The 11,424-nt window shown below is 40.5% G+C and overlaps 1 protein-coding gene across 2 annotated transcripts in view; it reads left to right on the forward strand.

The window, feature by feature from the left end:
* The first annotated feature begins 10,868 nt into the window (after positions 1 to 10,868).
* Positions 10,869 to 11,424, forward strand: part of BNIP3L (BCL2/adenovirus E1B 19kDa interacting protein 3-like) — a 21,790-nt gene continuing 21,234 nt past the window's right edge. The window contains exon 1 of one of the 2 annotated variants that reach the window (XM_008575585.1): positions 10,869 to 11,090. In XM_008575585.1, coding sequence (XP_008573807.1) covers positions 10,985 to 11,090 — 106 coding nt within the window. In that variant the 5' untranslated portion in view covers positions 10,869 to 10,984. The remainder of the gene's footprint in view (positions 11,091 to 11,424) is intronic. The other variant, XM_008575586.1, reaches the window with a different exon arrangement.

Here is an 11,424-nt window from a genome sequence, read left to right on the forward strand (position 1 = left end):
AGTTTACTTAGTGAGTAATGCCTAAAAAGATTCATTGATCAGGTAATTTTGTTATCTTAAATAGCAATGAACAAGATAGGATGTGCTGTATGCCACACTGGGAACCCTGGGAGTCTAAGAAAATAGAATTACAAAGTTCTCACTCTCTCCATGCTTGCTCTCCTCCCCGCCCCCTTCTTTCCTGTCTTATCCTCTTGTCTCCACTGGCTGTGAAGTGCTGACTTATCTTGCAGACAAGCTTATTTGATCCTTGGATGAGAATGCCTCTCAGCAGTCACTCTTCAACTAAATCCACGACATGCACTTACTTCCCTTCTCTCTAACAATCTGAGTTTGCACCTGCTTTCCTGCTTTAGAATTACGGACAGAACCAAGCACAATTACTTGCAACTGGGCATGGTATTGTAGAATCAATGCTCAGTACAGTTCATTAATAGTAAAATATTTTGCTGAGCACATCATGGTTTATGTAGCTCTCAAAAACATCTCATCTCATCCTCACTACACTTCTGAGATGGCGGAAGAGAATTTCTTCCCTCATTTTACCCATGGAATCAGGCTGAGAGGGGATGTGATTTGCTCAGGACCTCAGCATTGGTAAACTTGAACTTGGACCCAGCTTTTCTTACTACAATTCTGTTTTTGCACTACATTGGGCCATTCCCTCTCTGAGATTTAAGACTTTTAATACATATGTAATTTTCTTTCCAGTTTATAATGGTAATGTTGGTAATAATAATAATAGTTCATATTTATTAAGCATTCACCGTGCCTCAGGCACTTTTCTAAGGACTTTACACAAATTAGCTCATTTTATTTTCTCAAAGTGACTTACCCAGAGCCCCACAACTAGTAAGTGGTAGAGTCAAGGTTTAAAGCCCATTAGGGGGCCGGCCCGGTGGCGCACTGGAGAGTGCGCCGCTTGGGAGTGCAGCGGCGCTCCCGCCGAGGGTTCGGATCCCATGTGGAGACCGGTTCCCGCTCACTGGCTGAGCGCGGTGCGGGCACAACACTGAGGGTTGCGATCCGTTGCTGGTCACAAAAAAAGACAAAAAGGAAAAAAAAAAAAAGCCCGTTAGGTCATCTCTGGAGTTCATATCTTAATCACTCCTTGGAGATGCCAGAAAAGAAAAAGTTATTTTGTTTTCATATATACAAAAACTAGAGTGCTATTTATACTGTCTTGTAAACTATTTTCACACTGCAACCCTGAAGTGAATTCTTACAATTTTATGCTTCCTTGACATCCATATTGAATATAAGTAGACTTTCTCATACCACGAGCAGGGCTCAGTCACCCTCCACATTTTCCAGTCCTCTGCTTTCCCCCAGTTCCTCAAGGTGGTTCACGCAGACATCTGCCTTTACAACTGCCTCCTGGTGACCACCTCCCTAGGGACAGCTGAACACAGCCTACTTGACTGGCCCTACTGACCCCACACCCCTTCTGGACTATGCAGATGTGTCACAGTGAACACCTCTCAGTCACAGCATGACCTCCTAGAACTTGTGCCTGTTTGTTTTAAACTCACCAGTTAAAACTGTCTGTGGGAGACCTGTTTGAATGACACCCTGGACCCAATTAAGGCATTGGCCCGTGGGTTGCTCCTTCACCATGAGCTCCCTGACCTTGTGTGTGGCATCCAGGTGTGCCGTGTACCCCCAGGAACTGTAAGTAATAAAAAATCTTTTTCCATCTCATGTCTCTCCTAATCACTGGACCATCTTAAAGATCCTAAATTCAAACAGGCCCACATTTTCCCATTGTGACTGATATACATTTTCATTTTTAATGATTGCATTACAAGAAGTGCCACCATGTATTAAATTAATTTCCTGTTGGCCACATCTAGACTTTTTCTAATTTTTTTTTGTTATTGCAAATAATGCTACAATGACTATCCATGTGTAAACATCACATATTCTGATTATTTTGTTAAAGCAATTTCCTGAGAATGAAAGTTCTAGATCAATAGGCTACACATTTTAAATCTAGATACACAGTGTTAATAACTGTCCACCAGAAAGGATGTGGACAAAGCTTTGTTAGATAATAAAACAAGCTTAAGTTCAATGTTACAGGTGCTAAAAGTGTTCTGAAATTTGGGGATCAAAATGCCCATTTCCTTACTGATTTATATTGTCTGGCCTTTTCCCAAGAGCAAGAAAATTGCTGAGTCCTAAAACTGGATGAAACTTCAGAGATCAAGGTAAAACATTTTCCAGATGATGCAATATTGACTCAGAATTATTGCCTTACGTAAACCTGTTTCTCTACACCCAGGAAACCCTACTGTAGTCTACAAAGCCCTGAATAATAGACCCTTGTCTGCTGCTGCTTTTTCATCTTTTACTTCTCTTCCCTGTGCACCATGCTGCTGTTACAGGCCTCCTTTCTGTCCCTTATTCATGCCACCCTGCTGGTTATCAGAAGCCTGTCTCCTTTACATCTCGGTGGAAACGTCTACTCTTCAGAGCTTCTTCCAAACTACAGCCAGTCCTCTACCCTTCAGTTAGCCTCTATCACCACCACCCGAGGCCTTCTGTTTTCTTCACGACACTTGTTACTACCTGAAGTTATGTCAATCACGTGTTTGTTATTTCTCCATCTCACTATTGAGAAGGGAAGCTACGAAACGAAGAGCCTTTATCTGACTTCTTAACTGCCTGGCATTTAATAAGTGCTCAAAGAATATTTTGTTGAATGACTTAAGTGATTACATCCTGATCGTTTGCTTGGTCCTCTTTAACCTTGCCCAAGTTACTCAACATAGCTAAGCTTAAGATTCCTCATTAGTAAAGTGCTGCTAATAATGGCTCCTAATTCATAGGGTTGTAATGAGGATCAGTTGAGGTAATATATGCAAAATGCCCAGCAAAATCCCTGGCACTAAATGGTGGCTATTATGTTGGAATTTTTAATAATGATGTAGTTTTTTATAATGTATTTATTGAAGGAAAATCTCATTGGATATAGGTTCTAGGCTTTTTTTTTTTTCAGCTCTTTTAAGATGTCCCATTATTTTCTGCCTTCTGTAGTTTCTGATGAGAAGTCTGCTGTAATTCTTATCCTTGCTCCTCTGCCAGTTATGTCTTTTTCTTTGCTACTGTTAAGATTTTCTTTTTATTACTGGTTTTCTGCAATGTGATTATGATGTGCCTTAGTATCACTTTCTTAATATTTCTCCTGCTTGGGGCTTGTTGAGCATTTTGAAAGCATGAGATAATAGTTTTTATCAACTTGGGAAAATTTTCTTCAAAGATATTATTTCTTTAAAGGTTTTCTCCATCCCACTCTCTGCTCTCCTTCTGGGATTCCCATTAAATATATGTTAGACTTTTTGATAATATCCCACAGGTCACTGAAGGTCTATTCATCTTTTTTCCATCATTTTTCTCTCTGTGCTTCCGTTTAGATAGATTCTATTGCTTTGTCTTCAAATTTATAAATCTTTTTTTTCTGCAGTATATAATTGGCTGTATTACTCAACCAGTGAATTTTTCATTTCAGATATTTTATTTTTTTATCCCTATGGGTTCCATTGGATTTTTTCTTTCATTTTTCTCATCCTAATGTTCATGTTTTCCTTTAAAAATTTTGAGAATATTTACAATATCTACTCTACCATCCTTGTTTAGTAATTCTATCATCACTGTCACTTCTGTGTCTGTCTCCATTTACTGATTTTCCCCTAGTTATACCTCACATGCTTCCTGCTTCTTGGCATATCTAGTAATTTTTTATTGGTTTCTGGACATTGCGAATCATAGTGAATGTTACATTTTGAACATCTGAATTTTGTTTTCTTCTTTTAAAGAGTATTGGGATTTATTCTGGCAGGCAATTGAATTATTTTCATTTCAATTTTATCCTTTCAAGACTTGTGTTTAAGCTGCTTGAAGTTGGCCATGGCCAAGGCTGGCTAGTTAGCTCAGTTGGTTAGAGAGCTGCCTTGTAACATCAAGGTCAAGGGCTTGGATCCCTGTACTGGCCAGCCACACACACACACACACACACACACACACACACACACACACACACACACACACATAAAGGTAGCTATAACCATGTGTGACTATTGAAGTTTCAACATAAATTATTTAAATGAATTAAAGTTAAGTAAAATTTTAAATTAAGTTCTTCAGTCATACTAGATACATTTCAAGTACTCAACAGCCAGATGGGGCTAATAGCTATGATATTGTAAATCACTGGCCTAGAATATCTTTTACTCTAGAGATGGTTTAGATGTACTCCTAAAGCTTAGCCTTTCTTGGGTCTCTACTGAGTGTTCAGTGAGATCTCTCCACTCTGTCTTGTCAGAACTTAAATATATCCCATGCCTTAGTGAGACCTGGAAATTGTTCAGCTTATAGTTCCCCAAAGCATTCTTTGCTTGTGGAATTTTACTCTATGCTTTTATGGCTTGGTATTAAGCAAAGAATGACAGGGAATGTGCACATTTGTTTTTCGTGCATTGTTTCCTCTATCCTGAACAATGCCCAATAACTTCCATTCATCTTACTTCCCTGAACTCACATCTCTGTCTCTTCATCTTGTCAAGTGTGCCATGCTCTCCCTTTGAGTCTCTTTTCTTCTATGATCCTGCCTGCCTCCAAGTAGAAAGCCAAGGTAATCATAGGTCTTGTCTGGCTTATTTCCTTTCTCTCACGTATTAAAGTCCTATTTCCCCTATTGTGCAATGTCTGAAAACTGTTGTATATTTAATCTAGTTTGCTAGTTGTATATAGTCAGAAGATAAGACTAGTCACTGTTATTCCATCATAGCTGGAAATGGAAGTCCCTGTTTCATAAACATTTAAAAAATTTTCTTTCCTGTCCTCATAACTTATCCAAAATATAACTGATTTAATTCATTAATTAATGTTTCTACCACTGATACACATAATGATGAAGTTATACATTATAGAGTAATTTTTATAACATTCTACTTAAATAGTCGTATCCATGATCTAACATATTTTGTCTAAAATTTTTTATACCCTTTCAGTGAGTGAAGTGGTCTTTGCTTACTTCTCCCATATTTCTACCATTTTTTACTATATATTTCATTTACATTTAGAGACCTAAATATAATGTCTTATTCACAAAAGTATCAAAACTTCAATGGGCTAGAGGATGACTACATTTTGTGGTAAAAATTCTGAAAAATAATAATAACATTGGTAATATGTTAATACTTAAATGCAAAGAAAAAATATATATAGTAAGAGGCATTAATTCAAAAATTGCAAATCATTCTTTTTTATTTTAATCAATGTATCACTTTGATCTGCTCATTTAAAAATAAATTTTATTAAAGCATGATATATAATGTATTCATTTTCTACTGCTTCCAAGCAAATCACCACAAACTTAGAGGCTTAAAGCAACAGAAATTTATTATCTCACTGTTCTGTAGGTAAGAAATCTAGGTGGACTTGGGTGGTTTCTCTTCTCCAAATCTCACAAGGATAGAATTAATATGTTGGCTGGTTGTGCTGGAGTATCCAGTAAAAAAGTTAAACTAAAATAATAAGGAGGGGGAATCAAAGTGGCCTCAGATTTCTCCAAAACAACATTCAGTGCTAGAGGATATTGGAGCAATGGTGATCCTTACGTAAACAAAGTATAACCCAATCACTTTATATCTTTCTGTAACACTTCACGTTCTGTCAGAAAAACAGAAAATATCATAGATATTTTGAAGAAAGGGATTTTTTTTTTTGTCCTTTTTGAGACCGGCTGCACCGCGCTCAGCCAGTGAGCGCACCGGCCGTCCCTATATAGGATCCGAACCCACGGCGGGAGCACTGCTGCGCTCCCAGCGCTGAACTCTCCTGAGTGTTCCACGGGCTCGGCCGGAAGAAAGGGAATTTAATATAAGGAATTGATTATACAAAATGAATTATCTAGAGACTAGTAACTAGCCACTACCAGTCCTGAGACTAAAGAAGCAAGGGGGAAATGGTATTAATCAGAGCCCACAATTATTTCCATGATGCTAAGGCAGCTCTTGGAACTGCCAACATAACCTTATGTCAGAAAGCCAGGAATGCGCCCTCCCATGGAAGCTGCAGAACCCCAGCAGATCAAAGTGCCTGTGGCTCCCAGGCTGAGAGCCCACAGACGCCAGGCTTCTCAGTACCTGTGGCTGCTACTGCGGAAACCAGGATACCTGAACAGGAAACCAGTTGTCCAGATTTACCTGACTCTGCTACTGTCAACACTGCCAGAGACACTGATCAAAAGCACATTAAAGAAATGCTTCTACCTTCCTCCCACTTTTCAGTTTCCTGCTAGACATCCTACCAGCAGGACCTAAGTGGAAAGCAGATCGCAAAGAGGGGTTCTCAGAAGAAAACATGGAAGACCAAGAATGAAGCAGAGGGGTAAGAGATCAGTAGTTGGCACACTATACGAACTGTATTAAAATCCAAGAGAAAAAGCCATTTGCAGTCAAGATGGGGTAAAAGGAACCAGATTTGCCCTCCTGCATAAAGTTAAACACACATACACACAAAACATAAAACAATGGTTTTGAAGACATGGGACATTAGGCAACGAAGGGCAATGATCCCCGTGAGACGGATTCCAAACAAGGTGAGTCCCATGATTGCTGCAGCTTACCGCCTTGTGAGTTTCCAGGCCGTGGCACAAGAAGAAGGAACTGAAGTGGAGCCTGGAAAACATGCTGAGTTGAAGTGAGAACTTCAACACGCTGAGCCCAAGGTAACTAGTATTCACAGGACAAGTACCAGAGTGATGACAGCTGCACAGAGAGAAAACCCCAGGGATCTGCAGAAAAATCCTCCTGAGTATTCAGCAGAGTACTAATCAACCCATACATGTAAGAAAATTAACTGAGGCTGGGGAAAGACCCATCTGAAATGATTAGAGGGAAAGGATCACACAGGGCTGGGGAATGTGTCTGTTCCCACCACTAGACTCATAGTTCATGGGGTTTTGAGTACAGTACTCAGAAAGATCTCACCTCAATTGTAGAGAATACGCAGCGCTAGACAGAGCACCGCTCTGAATCCACTTAAAAACATCATAAAAGGAAGACTGCCCCCCCTCCCTGCACAAAATCAAATTATTACCAAGTAACTTAATGGCATGGCAGAACAAAGCTTAAGATTTATAGGAATGCAAAAATAGCAACGAACATGGTAAAATTCACAATGTTTGACATCCAATCAAAGATCATCAGGGATGCAAAGAGACTGTAAAAACACAACCCATGGGCCGGCCTGGTGGCGCACTGGAGAGTGCGCTGCTTGGGAGTGCAGCGGCGCTCCCGCCGAGGGTTCGGATCCCATGTGGAGACCGGTTCCCGCTCACTGGCTGAGCACGGTGCGGGCGCAACACCGAGGGTTGCGATCCCGTTGCCGGTCCCAGGTATGGGCGTGACACCGAGGCTTGCGGTCCCGTTACCGGTCAGTAAAAAAAGACAAAAAGGAAAAAAAAAAAAAAACACAACCCATAATGAAGAGAGCAATCAATCAATTAATACCAACCTGTAACAGTCAAATAAGATAGAAGACAAATGCATGAAATCAATTTTTAAGCCTGTATTTTTTATGTTCAAAAAGTTGAGAGGAGAGATAGAAATTATTAAACGATGCAAATCATATTCCTAGGGATGCATATGACAAGGTCTAGTATGAAAAACACCAAATGAGATTAATGGCAAATTAAACCTTGCAGAAAAATAGATTGGTGAACTTGAAGGCATCGCAATAGAAACTGTCCTAACTAAACAGAGTGAAAAAAAATTTAATGAAAAGAGCACCAGTGAGCTATAAGAGAACAGTAGCAACCTAATATATGGATAACCGGAGTCTCCGAAAAGGAGAAGAGAGAGGAGACTGAAAAAATACTGAAGAAATAATGGCTGATTGTAATAATGAATATGCTAATAATAATTTTTTAGAAAAATTAAAAATTAACAACAACAAAAAAGAAATAATGGCTGAAACATTTCCAGATTTGATAGAACTATAAACTCATACATCCAAGAAGGCTAATGAACTCCAAGCTTGAGAAACAAGAAGAAAACTACTAAACCAAGACACTACACAAATTGCTGAAAAGCAGTAATAAAGAGAAAATCTTAAAAGCAACAACAACAACAAAAGATGTATTACACAGAGGAAACAGAGGAACAAAGAAAAGGATGAGATAGGTTTCTTGTTGGAAACAACACAAGCAAGACAGTGGAGCCACGTATTTCTAAGTACTGAAAGAAACAAAGAGTCAACCTAGAATTCTACACCAAGCAAAAATATCTTCCAAACGCTGAGGCAAGGGTGATGTCAGCAAAAGCGATGAAGTGGGGAGCTTCAGGGGCTTCATCCCTCAACAGAAACATCAGCAAGTCAAGCAAAAACTGTCAGAACCAATTTGTCAGGACTCTGGAAAATAGCAAATAGCATTCAAATAAATGCTGAATTAAGCAAAAGGCGACTAAAAATGCTAGGAAAGTTTTGTGGCGTTTTATTTTCTCTAGCCCTGCCTCCTCTGTTCAGAGGTGGCCGTGATGATGGCAGCCTGCATTTCCACCATGGGACCCTGTCCCTGGTTTCAGAGGGAGAAGAGCAGGACATATTCTCCAGGAAATGTGTTTGCCTATTCTAACCTGTCTGGGGGCTACATGAAGGTGCCTGTTCTTCTTTTCAAACACTCATGGAACATTCCCCAAAGGAGCCATAAATTAGGCTCCAAAGAAAACCTAAAAAAAAAAAACCTCCAAACTAGAAATAGAACGAAAACCTAATCTGACAAGGGAAAAATTATTAAATACACAAATTAATAAAGAATGAAATAAACATCAAAGGTAAAAAGTTAGGAAAGGATAAGAGTGACTGATAATGAGTACAGGGTTTCTTCTTGGGGATGACAAAATTGTCCCCAAATTAGATTGTGGTGATGGTTGCACAACTCTGTGAATATGGTGAAAACATTGAATCATGGACATTAAATGGTATAGTATGCAAATTATATTTCAATAAAGCTGTTAGAAAGAAGTTAGGAATAACACGATTAGGAAGCAGGAGTTAGATTTAATAGTCAATAAAATATTTAACCATTAGGTAATATCATTGAGAAAAAAACAGAGGGCAAATAACACAAAATAAAAAATAAAGGTAACGTCCTATTAAAACAGAGTTTACTGCCCTAAAAGCACCATACCTCAGTGTTTCCATAAGGGATTATACCACATCCTTAAAAAAAAGTAATTTCAATGTCATCTATTTAAGACCAAAGAAAACTTTCTAATTATTCTTTATAAAATGAGCATAAGATTACTCCAAAACTCAAAAAAGGTTAAGAAATGTTTAAGACCTTTTTGAAGAAGCACCTAAAAGAAAAACAGAACAAGGAGGGATATCAGTCTGGAACAGGAAGACAATTTTGTAAATATGTCAATTATTTCACCAGTTAATCTACTGATTGAACACATTTCTGACCAAAATCTTTTTTTAAAAAATTGCAATAAGATTGACAAATCATTTTTTTTTAACTTTTTGGTTTGGAATTTTCAAATATATTAAAACATTGTAAGAATAGTTTAAAGTATCTTCTGACTTCAATAACTACCAACATGTGGTCAGTCGTGGACAAGTCCATTTTTAAATTCATCCAAAGAGTAAATTAAATAGTCATGAAATTTCTAAAAGGAAAAATGAAGAGAGACTTTCCCTAGTACTTATCTATCTAACAGAACTATTATAGACAGACCTGAAACAGACTCACATTTTTGTAGGCGTTGAGAATGTGATAAAGGTGCAATTTAAATCAATATAGAAATAACGACTTAAAAATGAACAAATATTGATTTGAGAGCTTTTTTATTAATGTATGCATTTACATTAAATAAATTTCCCTTTTAGCCAAATATATATATATATATACATATTGTTGGGCCAACTGGCTACAAAATTTGGAAGAACTGAAATTAAATAATTTATAACATATGAAAAATAAATTTCAGACGGATTAAGGGTCTAAAGGTAAAATTAAGCCTAAAAAAGTATTAGGAAAAGTTTATAGGGAAACAGATTCATAATGTTGGTGTGAGGGTCTTCCTAAGCCATGTAAGAATGATAGATGTGATTACACGAAAGCCTTAAATTTCTGGAGAATGAAACACAGTGAAAGGACAAATAACAGACTGAGAGAACAACATGCCACACATCAATTAAACCAAGGAAACTGGACGAAGGCATGGAGGCAGGAAGTAGGTGTTTAGGAACATAAGGTAGTTTAGTGTCACCCACGTACATGATTCATGGCTTCCCATGTCATGTACCAGAAATAGATTAGGTGATGCGATTTGGGTGATTCTTTTCTTCTCTGTTTTCCTGAATTTTCCTATTTTTTCCCCCATGATGTCGTGTTAACGTTTGTAATGAAAAATTTAAAATTCTGTAACAAGTAAAAGGTCTGGGCAGCTCAGTATTGTTTCCTGTTTGGACAGCTGACGTTTCAGCAGCCTTCTTTCAAGTTTCCTGCTTCCTAGGTGTCACCAGGGTGCTATCACAGAGGCGAGTCCTTACAGACGGTAGGAACACAGCTGCTCAGGGACCGGACACACAAGGCAGATCCCATAGGTGTGGGAGGAGATCTGGGCGCGGGCATAGGGCACCTTGCACCGCCCCATTACGCACGTGTCCGTCCCCTCTGCCCCAGTGCCACCTACATCACTCATTCCGCCCGGTCAGCCCAGGTGACACGCCAGCATTCATGCCCGGCGCGCGTCACCGTCGTGACTCCGCGTCCGCACGTCCGTGCCCACCTGGGAACGCCCCGCCCCGCCGCTTGTGTGTTGTCGTCACGTGGCCTGGTTGGGCCCTGACGTCAGAGCCAGGGGCGGGGCCGCGCAGGCGCAGAAAAGGGGGCGGGGGACTCGGCTTGTTGTGTTGCTGCCTGAGACCCGGAGACGGTCCTGCTGCAGCCTCAGCTCTTCCAGCCCTCCCGATGATGTCGTCCCATCTAGTCGAGCCGCCGCCGACTCTGCCCAACAACAACAACAACAACTGCGAGGAAGGGGACCAGGCTTTACCCCCGCCCGCCGGCCTCAACAGTGAGTGCTGGGCCCCGGGGCTCGGGGCTGGGGATGCGGGGAGCTGCTCGGGCCGCCGCCGCCGGCGCCGCGGGGGGGAGGGGCGGGACCAGAAGGCAGCCCATTGGCCAAGGCCGAAGATGTTCGGGTGACTGACAGCCGCCGTCATCGTCGGAAGGAGGCGCTCCTGTCTTCCCCGTGGCTTGTCTCGGCTCCCTCTCGGGGTTTTGGGTTGGGGGCCGTCTGGGGTCGCTGTCGGGGAAGGTAAGTGGTTGGGGACAGAAGGGGGTCGCGCGCCGAGCGGCCCTGGTGCAAGTAGTTCCCGCCTGTGTGGTGGAGGGGTCGCCGGAAGCGG

This window comes from Galeopterus variegatus, unplaced genomic scaffold, assembly GCF_000696425.1.
Source record: "Galeopterus variegatus unplaced genomic scaffold, G_variegatus-3.0.2 Scaffold1211, whole genome shotgun sequence".
Taxonomy (NCBI): Eukaryota; Metazoa; Chordata; class Mammalia; order Dermoptera; family Cynocephalidae; genus Galeopterus; species Galeopterus variegatus.